The 24,418-nt window shown below is 38.5% G+C and overlaps 1 protein-coding gene across 1 annotated transcript in view; it reads left to right on the top strand.

Moving 5' to 3' along the window:
* The window catches only part of DARS1 (aspartyl-tRNA synthetase 1), a 79,933-nt gene that overhangs the window by 29,773 nt on the left and 25,742 nt on the right, over positions 1-24,418 (top strand). Inside the window, 2 exon segments of the mRNA NM_001132453.1 lie at positions 13,849-13,951; positions 23,333-23,413. Coding sequence (NP_001125925.1) covers positions 13,849-13,951; positions 23,333-23,413 — 184 coding nt within the window.

Here is a 24,418-nt window from a genome sequence, read left to right as displayed (position 1 = left end):
GGCCGGCACATGTAGTCCCAGCTACTCGGGGGGCTGAGGCAGGAGAATCGGTTGAACCCGGGAGGCGAAGGTTGCAGTGAGCCAAGATTGTGCCACTGCACTCCAGCCTGGGCGACAGAGCGAGACTCTGTCTCAAAAAAAAAAAAAAAATTAGTAGCACATGGCTGCAGGCACCTGTAGTCGCATCTACTCTGGAGGCTGAGGTGGGAGAATCACCTGAGCCCAGGAGATCCGGGCTGCAGTGAGCTGTGATTGTGCCACCGCAGTCCAGCTTGGGCAACAGAGCAAGACTCTGGCTTAAAAAATAAGTATCACAGGCCCGGCGCGGTTGGTCACACCCCAGCGCTATGGAAGGCCAAGGTGAGTGTATCATCTGAGGTCAGGAGTTCAAGACCAACCTGGCCAACATGGTGAAACCCCGTCTCTACTAAAAATAAAAAAAATTAGCCAGGTGTGGTGGTAGGCGCCTGTAATCCCAGCTACTCGGGAAGCTGAGGCAGGAGAATTGCTGGAATCTGGGGGATGGAGGTTGCAGTGAGCTGAGATCACACCATTGCATTCCAGACTGGGCGACAGAGTAGGACTCCATCTCAAAAAAAATAATAAGTTATCATGATTTAAAGAATGATTTAAATCTTTAATTTTTGCAAAGCACCAGTGGACAGATGGGTGTAATAGAGGTACAGAGAACACAAGGATTTAGTTCCCTACTAACTAGTGACAAAGAGTCCCTCATTGACCAAACTCTCCTCAGATTCCTTTGAAAGAACTTTCTGCTCCAGTAAGCCTCGACTTTTTTACTTCATGTTTATGCCTGCATTGTTCAGTTTTAGTAAGAATCCTGCTGAGTTGCTTTAACTATAACCCCTGTCATCCCCCCTCAGTATCTGATCACCCGCCATAGCTAATTGGGTTCCTTCTCCTCCACCATCCCTCAGGTGATGTCTGATCACCCTCGCCTGCCTTCAACAAGAATCCTGTTAGGTCACTTTAGCCAGAATCTTCCCTTTCTCCTGATGGCTCCTCTTAGTAATTTTCCATCCACTGACTCTATCCCATCTTTGGCTCTAAGTTTCCACTTGCCAATGGTGTATTCAAAGTTGAGCCCAGTTCTATACTCAGATCTCTTTTCCCCTATTGCAATAATCTTGAATAAAATTTGTTTTTACCACTTTAAGTATTGTCCATCTCTGGTTTTCCCTGACACAGCCATGTGACTTCTTATATTGTTTATTGTTTGGTTATTTTAACTCATTCTTCAAAGCTAAGATGCTTATTCAAACACTTATTTCTGCTTGCCTGAGAAATATAAAAGTCTGAGATCTAGTGTGGTACTAATTCACTATAATTGAAAGAAGTGCTTGACCTATAAATGAAGCTTATACTTACCTTAGAATTGAAACATATGGCTGGGCGCGGTGGCTCACACTTAAAATCCCAGCACTTTGGGAAGCCAAAGCGGGCAGATCACTTGAGCCCAGAAGTTCAAGACCAGCCTGGGCAATATGGCGAAACATCATCTCTACAAAAAAAAGTCAAAATAATTAGCCAGGCGTGGTGATGTGAGCCTGTAGTCCCCAGCTACCTGGGAGGTGAAGGTTGCAGTGAGCCAAGATTGTGCCACAGCACTCCAGCTTGTGTGACAGAGTGAGACCCTGTCTAAAAAAAAACAAAAAAGAAAAAAAAAGATTTTTATTTTCAAAAGGTGGTTTTATTATTTTTTGAAGTACTTACCTAATTTATTTTTGTTCTTTTGATGCTGTTTTAATTAGCAAATACGTGGTTTCTTGTGTTTGGGCATTTCGTACTTCTTTGCCTCAGTGAATTGTACATTTAATTTATAACATTGAAGCATTTTATGTTGGTGCATTATTTGAAGAACTGGTGTGTGACAACTTTATGGCATGCCTCTTTTCTAACTAATCTTTTTTTACTCCCCTTGCAAAGATTTAAAAATTACTCATTTGAGTGTGGGTGGTTATGTAGATCTATAAAGTATATTTATCATTGAGTATATAGTAAGATTTAACACATTATTTCTGACAACCAGAAAGCTAAAAAATGTATCAGTTTTGCTGAAAATCTTTAATAGTCAAGTTTCTGTGTTAAAAATTTTAGTAGTTTTTGTTGATGTAAGGATATATAAATATGCAAATGGAAAAACTGTTAATGTACATAGTGTCTCTTTCACCATTATTGATTTTTGTGTGTGTGTGTGGTGGTGGTAATCAGTGGAACTAGTTCAGAAAAATATGAGCCGATGACTATCCAAAAATAAAACTTGGTCATCCCCCAGCCTCTACCAACTCCCAAGTTTATCCCTACTATTAACAACACAATCAGAATACATCAATATATAGGATTTCTGTTATATTTTAGGCATTTATTGAGACTATCTAGTATAATGAAATACTTCAAGGTGCTTAAATCTGTGGTACCTAGAATGATGAGAAATAAAAGGTAACACTATTTGTGTAAAGGTTATGCTGCCCATCTTCTGTCATCTTGGGTTTATTGATAGATTATATGAATAATGATGGGCTACTCTTCCTCGACCTCCGTAGCAGATGTCATGTATTTTTTAGATGAAAGGTCATGGAAAACCCATCCCCCCCCCCCCGCATACCAGACTCATTGCATGTGAAATATTATTTTTAATATTTAAGAAGCTTAATCTGAAATTAAAACTCGGTATAGTAACTACACTTGCTTTTTTTTGCCACCTTTCCAGTGTCTAGCATGGATTTTTATGCTTATTTGGATGCCTCTTCTCTGTTAGTCCCTGTACCAGACCCAAAAGTTACAGTACAGTGGTCACCAGCATCTTCCCCAGTTGATGTACAGGGGAAATAACAGGTTCCCTTATAATAATAGCAATAATAACTGACTATTATTATATACTAAGCGTGGAGCCACAAAGTGCCAGACTTTTTTCTCACTTGATCCACACAACAGCCCCATGAGGTGTAAATACTGTTTTTGTCTTTTTTTGTTTTGGGGCGGGGAGGAGGTTGGTTCTGTTCTCTCTCTTTTTTTTTGGTTTTGTTTTTTTGGTTTTGTTTTTGTTTTCAGATGAGAAAATCGAGATGTGAAATATTAAGTGTCTTGACTAAGGTGTCTTAGATTCTGGACTCACACTCTAGTCTCTGTGTCATCCTGCCTCTCTGAAATAGTGTGTAATGGTGTTAGATCAAAACCCTCCACATTATACCTCCACTTAGAATACAGTTTGTTAGCTAGACACTGCTCCCAAGCTATTACAAGTCAAAACTAAAGGGAAAAAAGTTTAGTTTAAAAAATAGAACTGGGCCAGGCGTGGCGACTCATGCCTGTAATCCCAGCACTTTAGGAGGCTGAGGTAGCAGGATCACTTGAGCCCAAGAGTTCAAGACCAACCTGGGCAACATGGCAAAACCCTGTCTCTACAAAAAAATAATTAAATAAATAAAAATTAAAAATAAATAAAAAGTGGATCTGATTATAAAGTAATAAAAAATATTTTTATGTTTGAGTGATAAATTCCTGCTAAAAATTCCAAAGGAGGAATTTATTTTTAACCATTAGTAACACTAATGAGTTTGTCTCTTCCAGTATAAAGCAGTAGCTGCCTTCTAAGGAATCACCCTATTGCTAAAAAGCATGCTCTAAAAATAAGGGGAAGGGACAGGGAGTTGGAACCTAGAGAGTTTCATGTTTTCAGTGACAGTTATTCTTCCTGAATAATCTCAATAATAAAAATTTTGATAGTTATAAACATGAAACCTAACACCACTAGAGGCAAATCTAATAATTAATTGCATCTACTTTTGCTTAGGCTTTGGGCTTTTTTTTCTTATCAGCACTGCCATTAACACAACACAATACATTTTGCACCTTTGTATCACTCTCTTGAGAAGTAAGGCACAAAGTCACTCAAAAAAGCATCTGTGTGGTGTATGCCACTGATGTTGAAAATAAAACCACAGACTCAGAATTTAAAATAAGAATTTATCTTTTACTAAGATTGTGGATGCAGGAAAGAATTGAAAGAATTTGGCTGGATAACTAATACTGTTCCTTAACACATCTAATTGCAGGCGCTTTGTTAGACACTTGTACCAACTAAAGTCCTTTCCTAGAATTGCTCCGTCAACAGCAAGGGAGAAGAGATCTTGGAACATTTAGGTATGGGTGTCCTTTTAGATTAGCTTTTTGTAGAGTGTGCTAATGTACTGTCCGTTCTGCTGTGTGACATACGCATTCCTAAAAATAACCGTCCTATGCAAAATTGTGCAATAAAAACCACGGTGTTTATGGAGAAAATGGGGTTAATGGCATAACACTCAAAAACTTGATGTGGAGAAAGGGAACCCCTCATACACTATTGGTGGGAATGTAAATTAGTATAGCCTCTATGGAAAACGGTATGGCGGCTCATGAGAAATTAAAAATAGACTACCATATGATCCAGTAATCCCATTATGGGGTAATTATTCAAAGGAAATGAAATGATTATGTCAAAGGAGAGATACCTATTTGCACTCCAATATTTATTGCAGCACCATTCACCATAGCCGAGATACCAATTCAACATAAGTTTCCTTCAACAGATGAATGGATAAAGTGGGGATATATACACTCTGGAATACTATTCAGCCATAAAAAGTGAAATCTTGTCATTTGTGGCAACATAGATGAACCTGCAGAGCATTATGTTAAGTGGAATAAGCTGGACACAGAGAAATACTGGATGATCTCATGTGCTAAAGATGTTGATCACATAGATGTAGAGAGAATAGTTGGTGGGGGGCGGAGGGGGATGACGGAGAGATTGGTCAGTCTGTTCAAAATTACAGATAGGAAGAAGAGTAAGTTCTGGTGTTCTCTTGCACAGTAGGGTAACTATGGTTAACAATATTGCATATTTCAAAACAGCTGGAAGAGAGGATTTAGGAAGTTCTAACCACAAAGAAGTGATAAATGTTTGAAGTGATAGATATGCCAAATGCTCTGATTTGATTTTTACATAATGTGTACATATATGGAGACATCACACTGTACCTCATAAATATGTACAATTATGTGTCAATTAAAAAAAAAACTTCATTAATGGCATACTTTTTGAAAAGATGAGATGGAGTCTCACTCTTGTTGCCAAGGCTGGAGTGCAGTGGTGCAATCTCGGCTTACTGCAACCTCTGCCTCCCGGGTTCAAGCGATTCTCCTGTCTCAGCCTCCTGGGTAGCTGGGTAAATTACAGGCACCCACCACCATGCCCAGCTAATTTTTGTATTTTTAGTAGAGACAGGGTTTCACCATGTTGGCCAGCCTGGTCTTGAACTCCTGACCTCAGGTGATCCACCCGCCTCAGCCTCCCAAAGTGCAGGGACTACCGGCATGAGCCACCACGCCCGGCCAGTAACCTAACTTCTTAAAGGTAACAGTTTTATACTCGTTGAATGGTTAAGAAATACATAAATACTACAATAAATATAGCATTTTACCTTGAAAAAAATGTGCAGTTTGCTTGTGGAAGTGGGTATCAAAAGAAAGGCAGTTTGTAAGTTATTGCGAAGTGATAGAAGGAACAGTGTCTGAAATCAGAGGGAAAGTTGTAACACCAGATGTGGATGGGTATGGCTCATAACATGAGTTACAAGTAGATGTTGAAGGTGTGTGCATTTTGTGTATTCCTGCATGGCCGAGTGCACCCAAGTATTGTTGTCTGCATTGACCGAGTGTTCTCACTGATGAAATCTGGCATAGGCAAAAGCAAAATTATCATTGTACTCAAATTGTTCCCTAATGTGTCAACGATGTTGAAACAAATTCACATTTTCAAAACAAGCTTTATAGCAAAACTGTACTCTTGAAAGTGACAACAGGGTTTGTTAGTGAATGGATAAAACATGAATCTTATCTGTTTGCTTACTGCTTATGTGTGGGGGTAAGGAAAATAATGAATTAGAAAATCACCGGTTTGAGAAACTAAGTGGAAATGACACCATTAATCTGGAATAAATTGCCAACATGGACTGAGAGTACACATGACCCACTCTTTGGAACTGAGATAGGCTCATCTTCCCATATAGCACTTGGCCAAATAAAGAGGAGACACCGAAGAGGAGTGAAGCTAGCCCCTTTAGCAAAGAAGAAAGGAAGTCCATTGGGTAGGCAGCCAGTAGTGTTTCCTAAGCTTAACTATATCGAGAATTGAAGAGAAGTTCCAGGCTTTTGAGTTTATAAAAAGCCCAACAGGTTGTTTTACCCAATAATCCTCTGATTATAATTTCCACCAGTCTGCCTCCCCCAGGCCACCTCATTTTCTGTTGGACCTCATCAAGACCTCTAGTCTTTTTATCCATTTCCACATTCTCCCCCAGTCTTTTCAGCCTCCTTCTGACCTCATGTGGCCCCATGCTCCATTCCTGAAACTACTCTCTGCACCTTTATCCACTGTTCCCTGCCCCTTTGTTTCTCTTGCCCCACAAACACCCTACAAACTCCCCTGTCCCAAAGACTCCTGATTCCATCATCTAACACCAGGCTAGAGTATCCTGTGTGTTCATGGCATGACAACTGATTCCTATTCCTCAGCTGGGCCCACTAGTGTATATTCTACTTTATACTGAAAATAGAGGTTTATGGGCTGTGCCTGTATTTTCGTTGTTTCACTGACCTCTTCAGGGTCTCATTCCTCTTTATCTCTTAGTTTGTAAGTATAATTGGAAAGGCAAAATTTGGAAAGCACTGTGAGTTCCATTGCTTAGTATTCTACCACCCTTCTGTTATTATTAAAAACAGTACATCACCAACATCTAAACCAATTCTAGTGGATTCTGTTGCTTAAATAAAACAAAAATCTTTACTTAGAAACTTGAGGATCAGTGAAGCATGAGATAATTCAGAAGAATATTTACTTAGTAACACATTCTCTTCGGGAAGCTAGCAGCTCAGTTAGTGGACGACCTAACTATTCTGCCAGAATCTGGCTTGGAAAATAGTATGGATAGAAATATGTCTGTGAGGAAAAGGCCATTTCTAATCTCCATTTAATTTTAATTCTGTCTTAGATCAGTTGTTATATATAAAATGCTTGGAGCTAGAGCTAGAGGAGTGCCTAAGGACTATTTGTTTATTTTCAAGATGTTTCGTTTCCATTTTGAATGTTACTGCCCAAAGAGACTGGACATTAAAGCATGTGAACTCATACACAACAAAGTGGGAGAAATAATGGTATTTATATGTTAATTCCATGAAGCCCTATATTTAACTCTATTCCCTCTGGCCATATACCAGGTGGAAAAAAGCAAGATCTCTGCTATTAAAAATATCAAATCAGATAGTTCCAGCTGGGGTTTCTTAATCATTTAAAAGGCAAAATATGAGGTCACTTTTAATATCTTAAGTAGATAACGATCTTAGCATTTACTTTAGATATTAAATCTGAAGTGCTTATCTTTTGCCTCACTGGCTAGACAATACTACTAGCAGTTTCTAGCTCTGGAGTATTTTCCTTAAAAGAAACATTGGAATTTAATACGGAGCCAACTATTTTGCCTCAAATTGTCTGTCTTAGGAATATCCAATTCATCAATAGAGTAATCTAAAAAGTTGATTCACTAATTGGATTTAAGTGCCACAGGACTCTTCACACATTTTTTAATCAATTTGTTGGAAAGATCAATTTTCTCATGGCTGAATGCATATAAAAATGAAGCAACTGAATGAGTTACATAGGAAGGTTGGCACATCTAATTCCCTAGAGGTTCTAGGAACAGGTTCTTAATTATATATCTGAAATGGTTTGAGGTTTTTAAATGAAATTTGTCTAGAAGCAGGAAGATGCAATACCTATCTATCCAGGCCTGTATTTCTGGATCCCCATCTTATCTAATATTTAATAGTTGATCCTGAAGTTGAGATATTATCCCTTTATTCTTTTAAAAAAAATTTTTTTTGTATGTGTGCCATTTTAAAGTAATTAACAGAGTAGTTTGTGTTAGTTTTGGTTAAGTGTTATAAAGCCAGTTTTTTTTTAAAGGAAGTCCTGGAGGCCTTTTTGTATTGACTGTTAGAGAGGACAGTGAGTGTAAACACAAGTTTTTAAAGTTTAAAGTTACAGTGCCCACTATAAAGGACTACAATTAATGTGAAAAGTAGTTTTAAAGTTAAAATTTATATATCGCTGTTTGTGCTTACATAATACTTCCCACTCTCCCCAAACATAGAGGTATTCTGATTCTGAAAATAAGCCTTTTTTTAGTACCATTATGTGTATACATATATATTTTATTTTATTTTTCTTCATATTAGTCATTGTGGTTAAATGATTTATTGGTAGCTGATGAGTCACAAGTATGTTTCTCATTCTCTAATGAGTCACCTAGCTACATACAAGTTTATTTATTTTCTTTCCTTTCTAGATCTTTCACCTAAAATAGGTGTTTTACTAGTTGGTAGGTTAAAATTTCAGTTTGCTACATTAACTTTTTTTTTTTTTGGAGACGGGAGACGGAGTCTCGCTTTGTCACCTTGGTTGGAATGCAGTGGCGCAATCTTGACTCTATGCAGCCTCTGCCTCCCAGGTTAAAGCGATTCTCTGCCTCAGCCTCCCGAGTATTTAGGACTACAGGCACACGCCACCATGCCTAGCTAAATTTTTTTTGTGTACTTTTAGTGGAGACGGGGTTTCACCATGTTAGCCAGGCTGCTCTCTAACTCCTGACCTCAAGTGATCCACCCGCCCTGGCCTCTCAAAGTGCTGAGATTACAGGCATGAGCTACTGCACCCAGCCTACATTAACTGTTAGATCTGGAAAATACCAAAATAATACTCAGAAGAAGTCTCATTGATTTTTACAAACTTGTATTTAGCACCTGCTCTGGTCCAGGTACTCTGCTGGGCTTGAGTATGCAAAGATTTATGTGTGTCATATATATCTTTGGGAGAAGACAAGGGAGATAAACAACTGCATGCAGAGGCAAGGTATACAGGTGCTGCGGTAGGAGTGTATATTGTCTGTAGTTGAGGCCCAGAGAGAGGTGTGCATGTGGATACCCCTTGAGCATCTATGTGGATAAGTTGGTGAATGTAGGCAAGGCCATTATACTGTTGTGTATTGCAACTCCTTGAACAGTTGCACCTACATTTTATACCTCTTTGTTGGAACAGGGTATTTATCTGTTAGAGGAAAAACAGCTTCTGTTTTCAGTCCTGTCCACTGCAACATCTGTATTGAAAATTTGGATAATGCTAAAGATGTGCTAAGAAAAAAAACAGGTCTAAAATCTGTCAGAAATTTTCAGATCGTTTGTGGGATTAATTCTCCTGGGCTAAATATAACTTTGTATAAAACAATATGAAATTATTATTTAAAGATTTTGCTGAATTTCTACTAAGGTTGGCAGCAACAGCAAAACATCAAGATACATCAGCGTTACTGGGGAAGGTAGTATGATTCCTGGACATTTGGGAAACTATTACTAAAGGGCCTATTATTTTCAGTTGGTTTTTTTTTTTTTTTTTTTTTCACAGAAACTATAAAGCAATCTAGCAGCTCATGAGCTTCTAAGAATGAAAATGTATTATTTCAGAGTGAGCTGATGATGCATTCTGAGATATTTAAATTTAGTTCTAATTTGTCAGTCTGTAACAGAACTGTCTAGTGCAATAATCATTAAATGATCTTATTAGCTATGTGATGGTAGTCTAATTACTTAACCTTGTAGAGTCTCAGTTTTCTCATCTGTAAAATGTTGATAATACCTACCGTGTAGGCCTTTGTGAAGCTCAAATGAGATAGTGTGTACCTAAAGCACTTCACACAGAACCTGGAACATAAAAGGGAATTGCTAAAGAAATAATAGAAATAGTACTTTAGGGATTTAGTTGTTAAATCTCTTTTCTTTTTTCTGTTTTTTCTTTCTTTCTTTCTTTCTTTTTTTTTTCTGAGATGGAGTCTCATTCTGTCACCCAGGCAGGAGTGCAGTGGCACGATCTCTGCTCACTGTAACCTCTGTCTCCTGGGTTCAAGCAGTTCTTCTGCCTCAGCCTCCAGAGTAGCTGGGGCTACGGGGCCGTGTCACCACACCCAGCTAATTTTTTTGTATTTTTAGTAGAGACTGGGTTTCACCATGTTGGCCAGGCTGGTCTTAAACTCCTGACCTCAGGTCATCCACCCACCCCGACCTCCCAAAAATGCTGGGATTACAGGCATGAGTCACCATGCCTGGCCTAAAATCACTTTCATTTGAGCTATAAAAATAAAAGTGTGTTTGCCAGGCATGGTGGCTCACGCCTGTAATCCCACCACTTTGGGAAGCAGAGGCAGATGGATCACTTGAGCCCAGGAGTTCGAGACCATCCTGGGCAACATGATGAAACCCTGTCTCTACATAAAATACAGAAATTAGCCGGGCGTTGTGGTTCCTACCTGTAGTCCCAGCTTCTCAGGAGGCTGAGGTGGGAGGGTCACTTGAACCTAAGAGACGAGTTTGCAGTGAGTCGATCCCAGTGATTCTTCTCTGTACTCTCAGGAGGACTCGTCAGAGTCAAAACCTGACACTGGGACCCAGCAGCAAGAGATAAACTGCTTTTTCTCCAGATTTATGTCTCCATTTATTTGCAAGATGGTGACCTCTTTGACTGGAGTTGTGTGCTGTTAAATATTTTTTCACGTATCTCCTATACAGAAATTATACCTTCACCCTTGATTTTCAGATCATCTACAGTAGCCATTTCTCAGGGTTTATGATTCTTGTTCTCTACCCCAGTGCTCTCCAAAGTGTGATATGCTCAAGATTACCCATTGAGGGAAAGAAAATAATTCAACTTTCTTCATTCTGCCTACCCTTTCTTCCCTGCTTTTTTCTTTTATCTAAAAGAATGAGAATGAATTTGAGTTTTTCCAATAGTTAATTTATACATAAACACTGGACCCATAACTTGGATTGCTTCTCAGAAGGCTACATATCACCTATAGCATGTGAGGTTTCTGAAGGAAGATTGTGGGATTCCAGTAATGAAAAGAAGCTAGCAGTGGTACCCTCATTCTCCTCTCTCCTCCCCTCTTTCTTCCCCTCCCCTCCTTTCCTCTCCTGTAGATATTATGCCATCTTAATTTACAATGTCAGTTAAAATCATATAATTAGACTGTTTCTACAATCAGTAGAATTTTATTCTTCTACTGGCAGTAATGTACGCAAGTATTCCTGTCTCTCTTGTTTTGACTCTTATTTTATATATACACATAAAACCCTCGGATAGTCTGACCCTTTTTCACAAATGGCACCTTTTTGATTTTAATGTTTTTTCTTCTGAATTCACTCATGTCTACAGTAAGATAAAAATAGATGTAGATACAGATGTAGCTGTATAGAGATAATAGGGCTAAATTGTCCAAAATCATGTAATAGTTTTACTAATGTCTAAATAGGTTATGATTTTTAACAGCTGCATATAATAAGGGGAAATACTGAGATTGGAAGGGTTAAAAAAAATTAACTGTTCTCTATCTCTAATTAATCCTGCCTTCTTTCCTGTTGATTCAGTAGAACAATTTGTAACTGCAAAAATTTATAATAGCTTTGGCCCTAGCTTAAGAAATAGTTTGTGGTTTCAGAAGTTAACTTGTAAGTTGTTTAGTCCTGGAAACAATGTTCTAAGTGGTAGTTGTTTTCTAGACTACCTGATCTAATATTTTAGCACTCAGTACTACGAAATTAAAGTACTAAAGGTAGATATAGTTCCAGGTTTCAGGTCCTGGGTTAAAAGAGTCATCTGGTACTTTTGAATGAGAAAGAAGAGGGAATTTTTGTTTGCTTTAATTGGACCTGCAGCCAGCCCTGGGCAGATATCTTTAACTACATTCCACCTTCTTTCTAGAAGGATACTAGCATGATGCTCAATCCTTAAAAGTAGATGTGTTTGGGCCGGGCGCGATGGCTCATGCCTGTAATCCCAGCAGTTTGGGAGGCCGAGACGGGTGGATCACCTGAGGTCAGGAGTTCAAGACCACCCTGGCCAACATGGTGAAACCCTGTCTCTGCTAAAAATACAAAAATTAGCCAGGCATGGTGGCACATGCCTGTAATCCCAGCTACTCTGGAGGCTGAGACAGGAGAATCACTTGAACCCAGAAGGCGGAGGTTGCAATGAGTCGAGATGGAGCCACTGCACTCCAGCCTAGGTGACAGAGACAAGACTCTGTCTCAAAAAAAAAAAAAGTAGATGTGTTTGACTTGAGTTGGCTTGAAGAAGACTGTCTGATAATGGAAGGTGCAGAGGGCCAGCAAATGCCGTCTAATAGGAGTCAAAGGAGGTGAGATGAGGGGACCAAGGGGTCAGGGATATAGAAGAAAGGTAGCAGAGTGGACCTCTACTTGGGACAGGTCAGGTTGCTTGATGAAGCAGTACATTGATCGATACAGAGGAGAAAACCTTCCTTGTGAAGATGTGTGAGATAAGCAATAGAATTCTCACCAGGCCTGAATATACACTCAGTTACCACATTACTGATAGGTGGCAGTCACATTGAAGATAGATTCGTTCAGTGACACTAGATTGCAAGTATTAGAAAACCTTATAACAGTCCACTGGAGCTTCTTGATCCCTTCAAGCCTCAGAAGAGCCTTATCTTAGTTCACCAACTACTTCTTTTGCCATAATAAATTCTGAGTTTCTTCAGTAGTCAAGATTTTAGCTAGGTGTTAGGTGATAGCCCCAGTGCAGAAGACTTATGAGAGTACAAGAGATTTGCATGCTGTTGATTTTTTTTTTTTAAGTTAGTTGGTAACAGACATACAGATTTCTAGGCAATGTAGCCGAGTGACATAAACAATTTTCTTTCTTAACTACTCTTACCTATTATCCTCATTTTGATCCTTTTTCATTGAAATGGATTCTGGTGTTCTCTTATATAAAGTACTGTCTGGTTTCTGGAATGTCTAATTGCACCACAACTACTAAAGACCCAAATCCTCATCAGAATGAATAGAATTTTTCCATGAAAATTAAATCTTATCCTTTTCATCAACTATCTTGTGATATACTTTGTCAGTACAAGAATATACGCAAAAGAAAAACTGGTACATTTTGTATGGGAATCACCATTTTGGATTATACATTTTCTTCCTTGGTTATGTACTAGTGATTAAAAAAATAATCATTGTGTTTAATAAGCTACTTTATAAATTTTGTATTTTAGAATTTCAGTGTCTGGTGTTCAGAATTCAAGTTATAAAAATAAGCTGTCCAGGAGATGCATTTATTTTACACTCATCATATATTAAACTTCATATAGGCATCCTTTTAAATGGGAGTACACAATCCAATAATCATAAATCCGATGATGGGTATACTCAGAAACTAAAGGTAGTGAGGATTTAATTGCAAAACAGCACCCTAATGTCCTCTTATTACCTTAAAATCTTTTCAGTTGACCTTCTTTTATTATTTAATTCCATCACATACCAGTAATTGCATTTATTGAAGCCAGTATTTCTCATTATAGGAAATGCTGATCTTAGTGATTCTCAAAAATAGGAAGGGAAATGTTCTTTAATAAATAATTAAAAGACTTTTTACTACTTTTCCCAATTTGGTACTGGTTTTATTACCTTTTATGTGCAGAGTATTTTATAAGTGGTAACTAAATTTTGGCATCTAAAAAATCATCTCTTCAAGGAATCTCACAAGGTATGATACATAATAGCTTATTCTAAGTAGGTTAAATAGACTGGGTTTATCTCAAGTGGCTTACTGTATTAAAAAAGAGTTTAACATATTCAGCTTTACTGCTGAAACACCAGATGAGTTCTGACACCTCTGTTGAGATGATTAAAGTTGGGAATTTTTTCTCTTGACAGCATCAACAAAGAGAGCATTGTGGATGTAGAAGGTGTTGTGAGAAAAGTGAATCAGAAAATTGAAAGCTGTACACAGCAAGATGTTGAGTTACATGTTCAGAAGGTAACTTTTTTCAAAATATAAAATCGCATATAGAAATAGATTTGGGTTCTAATAGTTTTCATGTCAAATTTATATGTTCTTACTAATTAAAATTAATGTAAAATACTGAGGTTTATAAATTAGTTACTGAATCAATTAGCTTTTGTTATATAACAAATCACCCCAGTACTTAGTGACTTGAAACAACAAACGTTTATTTGCTTACAATTCTGTGATGCACCCAGCTGAGATAGCTCATCTGCTCCATGCGACATTGGCTGGGCTCACTGATAAATCTGGCGCATCTCTTTCTGTGGCTTCCTCTCATCCAGCAGGCTAGCCCAGATATGTTGATATTCAGGTACCAGGAGGGTTCCCAAAGGCAAGACAGCAAAACCCTAAGAACAGATACTTTTCAAGCTTCTACTTGTGTCACATCTGCTAAATATTCCACTCGTCAAAGTCACACAGCAAAACTTAGATTTAAGGGGTAGAGAAATAGATTCTAGCCCTTGATGGGAGGAAAGGCAACATGATTGCAAGGGAATATACATGCAGGAGCAAGAGGAAGTATTGCAGCCATTTTTGCAAACAGTCTACCACAGCCACATAGGGAAAAATACAAAACACATCTGAAAAACTACTCGCCAATATAAGTGAATAATAATGGACCTATCTTGCTATAAGTTTTCTGATGATGTACTTTTATTTTTCAGTTTCTATTTTTTATTTTTTCTTTATTTTTATACTTTAAGTTCTAGGATACATGTGCACAATGTGCAGGTTTGTTACGTATGTATACATGTTCCATGTTGGTGTGCTGCACCCATTAACTCGTCATTTACATTAGGTATATCTCCTGATGCTATCCCTCCCCCCTCCCCCTACCCCACTACAGGCCCTGGTGTGTGATGTTCCCCTTCCTATGTCCAAGTGATCTCATTGTTCAATTCCCACCTATGAGTGAGAACATGCAGTGTTTGGTTTTCTGCCCTTGTGATAGTTTGCTCAGAATGATGGTTTCCAGCTTCATCCACATCCCTACAAAGGACATGAACTCATCCTTTTTTATGGCTGCATAGTATTCCATGGTGTATATGTGCCACATTTTCTAAATCCAGTCTATCATTGATGGACATTTGGGTTGGTTCCAAGTCTTTGCTACTGTGAATAGTGCTGCAATAAACACACATGTGCATGTGTCTTTAGAACAGCATGATTTATAATCCTTTGGGTATATACCCAGTAATGGGATGGCTGGGTCAAATGGTATTTCTAGTTCTAGATCCTTGAGGAATCACCACACTGTCTTCCACAATGGTTGAACTAGTTTACAGTCCCACCAACAGTGTAAAAGTGTTCCTATTTCTCCACATCCTCTCTAGCACCTGTTGTTTCCTGAGTTTTTAATGATCGCCATTCTAACTGGTGTGAGATGGTATCTCATTATGGTTTTGATTTGCATTTCTCTGATGGCCAGTGATGATGAGCATTTTTTTTCATGTGTCTGTTGGCTGCATAAATGTCTTCTTTTGAGAAGTGTCTGTTCATATCCTTTGCCCACTTTTTGATGGGGTTGTTTGATTTTTTCTTGTAAATTTGTTTAAGTTATTTGCAGATTCTGGATATTACCCCTTTGTCAGATGGGTAGATTGTAAAAATTTTCTCCCATTCTGTAGGTTGCCTCTTCACTCTGATGGTAGTTTCTTTTGCTGTGCAGAAGCTCTTTAGTTTAATTAGATCCCATTTGTCAATTTTGGCTCTTGTTGCCATTGCTTTTGGTGTTTTAGTCATGAAGTCCTTGCCCATGCCTATGTCCTGAATGGTATTGCCTAGGTTTTCTTCTAGGGTTTTGATGGTTTTAGGTCTAACATTTAAGTCTTTAATCCATCTTGAATTAATTTTTGTATAAGATGTAAGGAAGGAATCCAGTTTCAGCTTTCTGCATATGGCTAGCCAGTTTTCCCAGCATCATTTATTAAATAGGGAATCCTTTCCCCATTTCTTGTTTTTGTCAGGTTTGTCAAAGATCAGATGTTTGTAGATGTGTGGTATTATTTCTGAGGGCTCTGTTCTGTTCCATTGGTCTATATCTCTGTTTTGGTACCAGTACCATGCTGTTTTGGTTACTGTAGCCTTGTATAGTTTGAAGTCAGGTAGCGTGATGCCTCCAGTTTTGTTCTTTTGGCTTAGGATTGACTTGGCAGTGCGGGCTGTTTTTTAGTTCCATATGAACTTTAAAGTAGTTTTTTCCAATTCTGTGAAGAAAGTCATTGGTAGCTTGATGGGGATGGCATTGAATCTATAAATTACCTTGGGCAGTATGGCCATTTTCACAATATTGATTCTTCCTATCCATGAGCATGGAATGCTCTTCCATTTGTTTGTGTCCTCTTTTATTTCATTGAGCAGTGGTTTGTAGTTCTCCTTGAAGAGGTCCTTCACATCCCTTGTAAGTTGGATTCCTAGGTATTTTATTCTCTTTGAAGCAATTGTGAATGGGAATTCACCCATGATTTGGCTCTCTGTTTGTCTGTTATTGGTGTATAGGAAGGCTTGTGATTTTTGCACATTGATTTTGTATCCTGAGACTTTGCTGAAGTTGCTTATCAGCTTAAGGAGATTTTGGGCTCAGACGATGGGGTTTTCTAAATATACAATCATGTCATCTGCAAACAGGGACAATTTGACTTCCTCTTTTCCTAATTGAATACCCTTTATTCCTTTCTCGTGCCTGATTGCCCTGGCCAGAACTTCCAACACTATGTTGAATAGGAGTGGTGAGAGAGGACATACCTGTCTTGTGCCAGTTTTCAAAGGGAATACTTCCAGTTTTTGCCCATTCATTATGATATTGGCTGTGGGTTTGTCATAAATAGCTCTTATTATTTTGAGATACGTCTCATGTATACCTAGTTATATTAAGAGTTTTTAGCATGAAGGGTTGTTGAATTTTGTCAAAGGCCTTCTCTGCGTCTATTGAGATAATCATATGGTTTTTGTCTTTGGTTCTGTTTATATGCTGGATTACATTTATTGATTTGCATATGTTGAACCAGCCTTACATCCCAGGGATAAAGCCAACTTAATCGTAGTGGATAAGCTTTTTGATGTGCTGCTGGATTCGGTTTGCCAGTATTTTATTGAGGATTTTTGCATCGATGTTCATCAGGGATATTGGTCTAAAATTCTGTTTTTTTTGTTATGTCTCTGCCGGGCTTTGGTATCAGGATGATGCTGGCCTCATAAAACGAGTTAGGGAGGATTCCCTCTTTTTCTATTGATTGGAATAGTTTCAGAAGGAATGGTACCAGCTCCTCTTTGTACCTCTGGTAGAATTCAGTTGTGAATCCGTCTGGTCCTGGACTTTTTTTGGTTGATAGGCTATTGATTATTGCCTCAATTTCAGATCCTGTTATTGGTCTATTCAGGGATTCAACTTCTTCCTGGTTTAGTCTTGGGAGGGTGTATGTGTCCAGGAATTTATCCATTTCTTCTAGACTTTCTAGTTTATTTGTGTAGAGGTGTTTATAGTATTCTCTGGTGGTAGTTTGTATTTCTGTGGGATCGGTGATGATATCCCGTTTATCATTTTTTATTGCGTCTATTTGATTCTTCTCTCTTTTCTTCTTTATTAGTCTTGCTAGCGGTCTATCAGTTTTGTTGATCTTCTCAAAAAACCAGCTCCTGGATTCATTGATTTTTTGAAGGGTTTTTTGTGTCTCTGTCTCCTTCAATTCTGCTCTGATCTTAGTTATTCTTGCCTTCTGCTAGCTTTTGAATGTGTTTGCTCTTGCTTCTCTAGTTCTTTTAATTGTGATGTTAGGGTGTCAATTTTAGATCTTTCTTGCTTTCTCTTGTGGGCATTTAGTCCTATAAATTTCCCTCTACGCACTGCTTTAAATGTGTCCCAGAGATTCTGGTATGTTGTGTCTTTGTTCTCATTGATTTCAAAGAACATCTTTATTTCTGCCTTCATTTCATCATGTACCCAGTAGTCATTCAGGAGCAGGTCGTTCAGTTTCCATGTAGTTGAGCGGTTTTGAGTGAGTTTCTTAATCCTGAGTTCTAGTTTGATTGCACTGTGGTCTGAGAGACAGTTTGTTATAATTTCTGTTCTTTTACATTTGCTGAGGAGTGTTTTACTTCCAACTATGTGGTCAATTTTGGAATAAGTGCAATGTGATGCTGAGAAGAATGTATATTCTGTTGATTTGGGGTGGAGAGTTCTGTAGATGGCTATTAGGTCCGTTTGGTGCAGAGCTGAGTTCAATTCCTGGATATCCTTGTTATCTTTCTGCCTCATTGATCTGTCTAATATTGACAGTGGGGTGTTAAAGTCTCCCATTATTATGGTGTGGAAGGCTAAGTCTCTTTGTAGGTCTCTAAGGACTTGCTTTATGAATCTGGGTGCTCCTGTATTGGGTGCATATATATTTAGGATAGTTAGCTCTTCTTGTTGAATTGATCCCTTTACCATTATGTAATGGCCTTCTTTGTCTCTTTTGATCTTTGTTGGTTTAAAGTCTGTTTTATCAGAGTCTAGGGTTGCAAACCCTGTTTTTTTTTTTGGTTTTCCATTTGCTTGGTAGATCTTCCTCCATCCCTTTATTTTGAGCCGATGTGTGTCTCTGCATGTGAGATGGGTTTCCTGAATACAGCATATTGATGGGTCTTGACTCTTTACCCAATTTGCCAGTCTGTGTCTTTTAATTGGAGCAATTAGCCCATTTACATTTAAGGTTAATATTGTTATGTGTGAATTTGATCCTGTCAATGATGTTAGCTGGTTATTTTGCTCGTTAGTTGATGCAGAAAAGCTGAAAATTCTAAAAATCAGAGCGCCTCTTCTCCAAAGGAACGCAGCTCCTCGCCAGCAACGAAACAAAGCTGGACAGAGAATGACTTTGACAAATTGAGAGAAGAAGGCTTCAGATGATAGGTAATAAACTTCTCTGAGCTAAAGGAGGATGTTCAAATGCATCGCAAAGAAGCTAAAAACCTTGAAAAAAAGATTAGATGAATGGCTAACTAGAATAAACAGCATAGAGAAGAACTTAAATGACCTGATGGAGCTGAAAACCATGGCACAGGAGCTACGTGACGCATGCACAAGCTTCAGTAGCCAATTTGATCAAGTGGAAGAAAGAGTATCAGTGATTGAAGATCAAGTGAATGAAATGAAGCGAGAAGAGAAGTTTAGAGAAAAAAGAATAAAAAGAAACGAACAAAGCCTCCAAGAAACATGGGACTATGTGAAAAGACCAAATCTGTGTCTGATTGGTGTACCTGAAAGTGACGGGGAGAATGGAACCAAGTTGGAAAACACTCTTTGGGATATTATCCAGGAGAATTTCCCCAACCTAGCAAGGCAGGCCAACATTCAAATTCAGGAAATACAGAGAACGCCACAAAGACACTTGAGAAGACAACTCCAAGACACATAATTGTCAGATTCACCAAAGTTGAAATGAAGGAAAAAACGTTAAGGGGAGCCAGAGAGAAAGGTCGGGTTACCCGCAAAGGGAAGCCCATCAGACTAACAGCTGATCTCTCGGCAGAAGTGGGGGCCAATATTCATCATTCTTAAAGAAAAGAAATTTCAACCCAGAGTTTCATATCCAGCCAAACTAAGCTTCATAAGTGAAGGAGAACTAAAATCCTTTACAGACAAGCAAATGCTGAGAGATTTTGTCACCATCAGGCCTGCCTTACAGGAGCTCCTGAAGGAAGCACTAAACATGGAAAGGAACAACCAGTACCAGCCACTGCAAAAACATGCCAAATTGTAAAGACCGTCGATGCTAGGAAGAAACTGCATCAACTAATGATGATGTACTTTTAAAGGATGATTAATTAACTAATTCTTAATCTTATAATCATTACTTTTCTGATATTTTTTACAGCATAGAGAAGTCAAAATAAATAGTACCTTATTGGTCTTATATTCCAACAGTAGCTTCCTTTTTTTTTTTTAACAAGACTTATCTCTGATCTGTTTTTTCCTCAGGATTAAAAACTGAAAGAGCTCATTATCATTGACTTAAAATACCATAAGTGTCACTTGAGGTCAGGAGTTCAAGACCAGCCTGATCAACATGGCGAAACCTTGTTTCTACTAAAAATAGAAAAATTAGCCAGGCGTGGTGGCAGGTGCATGCAATCCCAGCTACTCAGGATGCTGAGGCAAGAGAATTGCTTGAACCCAGGAGACAGAGGTTTCATTGAGCCAAGATCGCACCACTGCACTCCAACCTGCATGACTAAGTGAGACCCCATCTCAACAACAAAAAAAAACCATAAGTGAATTCACACATATTTAGTACTATTGAAATAACCCTGCCAGTTTGAACCTACAGTGCTCAGATTTAGGTCTAGATTGTATCTACAATATACATCACTAAATTTCTCTTAAGGAGTAGTCTTTAAGACAGCATGGCCTCTTCTCGCCCTGATCCGTGTGCACATGCATGACCATATGTAAGAGTCAGGCAGACCAACAGGCAGACAGATTCAGAGATAGGCCCATATGTACTTACTAATTTAAGAGTAACATTGTATTTAACTGGAATCGATTTTCATGGAACTCTTCAAGACTTAGAAAACCTTGTAATTTTTACTGACCTAATTTGACAAATGACTTTGTTGTCTTTGTGTAAGTCTCATCTTGAACCAGCCCCACCAGGAAGTTTGTAACCTAGTAAAGACAAACTGACCAAAGAGTAAGAATAAAGATAAATGAATAAACCCGTTTATGTTGACCAAGAAAGATAACTCCCACATCCTTCCAAGTAGCACATCTTTTTCAGTACTTGAATAAAGAAAATTTGGCCAGATGTGGTGGCTCACACCTGTAATCCAAGTACTTTGGGAGGCCAGGGTGGGAGGATCACTTGAGCCCAGGAGTTGGAGGTTACAGTGAGCTATGATCACACCACTGCGCTCTAGCCTGGGTGACAGAGCAAGACCCTGTCTCAAAACTAAAAAAAAAAAAGTGTATGTGTGTGTGTATATATATTTCTGTTTTTTTACTAGAAGCAAATGTAGTTTTAAGATATTCTTATTGTCTAGATGTGTGCAGTGCAACATTAATAAATATCAGTAATAAATTTTAAGCCTAAAGAGCTTACAGATTTTGCCATAATAAAAATAATTATAAAGTATTTCACAAAGCATGAAGTATTACCTACTAAGTAGAATCTTATATAAGTAATGACTTTGCTTTATCACTTATTTATTTATTCAGCCAGCAGTTACTGTTGATAGGTACTTTGTGCGAAGCACTATGTGAAGACTCTGGGGTCAGAGTACTCATGGTCTAGTAAAGAGGATGATGAATTCCCACTAGTTCTAAAAGTAGAAGTAGCAGCTCTTCAGTTCCCCAATTTGGATTGGAGATCAAGTTTCTGTTAACTTGTCAAAGGGAATCCTAGAATTTGGGTTTAGGGAGTGGTGACAAATAATTCTCTTTTATAATAAGGAATACTAGAGTATCCTACACTATTTCTTGGAGTATCTAAGCTGAATGCCAATATTGATCTGCCAACTAGAAGAGTATAATTCCCTTTCATGAAGTAACTAAATAAGGTATTTTTCCCGTTTGTGCTTTAGCAGGTTTTCCAGACATAGTTTGGGTTAACTAATATGGTAATATGGTTTTTAAAGGTAGCCAGAAAAACAAAAAGCAAAAAACTCTAGTTCAGTCTTTATGACCCAGTTGCTTTTTATCACTAAAATGTGAAATTAGTGTGAGTGAATATTGAGGGAATTTTTTATTTATTTATTTATTTATTTTTTTTTTCGAGACAGAATCTTGCTGTGTCACCCAGGCTGGAGTGCAGTGGTGGGATCTCGGCTCAATGCAACCTCCACCTCCCAGGTTCACGCCATTCTCCTGCCTCAGCTCCCGAGTAGCTGGGACTATAGGCGCCCGCCACCACGCCCCACTAATTTTTTGTATTTTTTTTTTAGTAGAGATGGGGTTTCACTCTGTTAGCCAGGATGGTCTCGATCTCCTGACCTCGTGATCCACCCACCTCGGCCTCCCAAAGTGCTGGGATTACAGGCGTGAGCCACCGCCCCTGGCCTATTGAGGGATTTTGACAACATAAAGGAACATCCCCTAGGGCATTTCCTAACCAGGAGACTGGCAGGAAATCAGATGTTTGTAACATGTTTAATGAGAGAGAGCAATGAAGGGGTACTTGAAAGGAGAAAGAATGAGAAAAGAAGTGTAGCAGAGCTGGACTGAATTTGGTCCTAGTGGTGGCAGTGGCAGTGGCGCTGGCCAAATGCTGTTAAAAATAACAAGACGGCCGGGCGTGGTGGCTCATGCCTGTAATCCCAGCACTTTGGGAGGCCAATGCAGGCAGATCACGAGGTCACGAGTTCGAGACCAGCCTGGCTAACATAGTGAAACGCTGTCTCTACTAAAAATACAAAAATTAGCTGGTGTGGTGGCACGTGCCCGTAGTCCCAGCTACTCTGGAGGCTGAGGTAGGAGAATGGCTTGAACCCGGGAAACAGAGGTTGCAGTGAGCCAAGACCACACCATTGTACTCCAGTCTGGGTGACAGAGTGGGACTCCGTCTCAAAAAAAAAAAAAAGATAGCAAGTCATATGTTAATTGCTCCTTCACATGAGTAAAGTGTTTTCACATTTATTATTCTGTTTGATTCTTATAGCAGGCTTTATTTTAATTGAAGCTCTGAGATTAAGTGATTTCCCTAACAATAGCTTTTTCGTGTTTATGTTTGTTTTTGTTTCTGTTTTTGTTTTTTTGAGACAGGGTCTCACTGTCACCCAGGCTGGAGTGCAGTGGTGCGATCTTGGCTCACTGCAACCTCTGCCTCCCAGGTTCAAGTGATCCTTGTGCCTCAGCCACCCAAGTAGCTGGGATTTTAGGCACGTCCCACCATGCCTGGCTAATTTTTGTGTTTTTTGTAGAGACGGGGTTTCACCATGTTGCTCAGCCTGGTCTCGAACTCCTGGGCTCAAGTGATCAACCCACCACAGCCTCCCTAAGTGCTGGGATTATAGGTGTGAGCCACAGCACCAACCCCTAACCACAGCTTTTTTGACATAGCTAGACCATAAGCCAGTGCCTACACCCCAGTCATTACTTATTACATTGGTAGGCATCTTAGAATTTACAAATAATTTTTATATATATTTGACTGATATAACAACCATAGAGGTAGGCAAAAAATATTATTATCCCCATTTTAAACAAATCATCAAGGTGAAAAAACCTGTGTCATCTTGTTTGATTTCAGCAAGTAGTTTCAATTAAAGATGTATGCAAACATTGCTTCATGCTTAAGTCAACTGTGGATTGTTTTTTAAGCAAAAGATGCAGATTTTGTGTGCTTTCTACTATTTTTGGTAATCTCTCACTTACAGATTTACGTGATCAGTTTGGCTGAACCCCGTCTGCCCCTGCAGCTGGATGATGCTGTTCGGCCTGAGGCGGAAGGAGAAGAGGTAAAAATTATACTTATGAAATATTATGCTTCCTCTGTATATTTAGTTTGCAAAACATTGAAAACCTGATGTACTGAGGGTACCTGTGAATTGATTTTGAGCTCCATTGTTATTTAAACTTACTCTTAAAATCAGCAATTCTCAAACCTTTTGGTATCGAGTTGCCTTTTACATTATTAAAAATAATTAAGAATCCTACAAGCTTTTGTTTTTATTGGTATATATATCAATATTTACAGTATTGGGAATTAAAACAAATTTTTAAATATTTATTACTTTATTAAAAATTATATATACATTGCATACATGTTTGCATATGTAGTATTATGTAAATAATGAAGCTAATAACATATTTTATGAAAAAATTACAGTTGTCCAAAGCAAAAAATAATTATTGTTAAGAGTGACATTGTATTTAGCAGTCCATTGCCTTAACCACTCAGCTACCTCATCCTTCGGATGACATTCTGTTTATATAACCACAATTCCTTGTAATTTCTGGCTTAGTAGACAACAACTAGATTCTCATATTGCCTCTGCATTCATTCTATTGTGATAATGCACATCATAGAATCTTTAGAAAACTGCTCAGTATACTCATGAAGAGTGAAAAACAAAAAGTATTATTATGAAAAAGTAAGTTTGACTTCATCAACTTCTGGAAAGTCTCAGGGACCTTCACTGCTCCCCAGACCACATTTTGAGAACCACTACTCTATGTCAGCTTTTATCTGTTCCTTCACCCTTGGGCTAGCAGGTTAAATCCAGGAATCAATGAAGAAGCGAGTGGTTAATTTTTCTTATATCCCAATAATGAGGCAAGGCTTTGAGGGGTGGAGGAGGGAAAGAAACCATTAATATCTGTTCATTCTTTGTCTTCTTTCCATCTCTCTTTTAACACTAACTTCTCTCTGGCCGCACTTTGTGTTTCTACCATTATCTGATTTTCGGGCATAATATTAACGTACACACATCCTACTCAATTAAAAGTAAACATGGCTTCTA

This window comes from Pongo abelii, chromosome 11 (assembly GCF_028885655.2).
Source record: "Pongo abelii isolate AG06213 chromosome 11, NHGRI_mPonAbe1-v2.0_pri, whole genome shotgun sequence".
NCBI lineage: Eukaryota > Metazoa > Chordata > Mammalia > Primates > Hominidae > Pongo > Pongo abelii.
The sequence above is the reverse complement of the archived record's forward strand: the minus strand, read 5'-3'. Positions and strand labels throughout refer to the sequence as shown.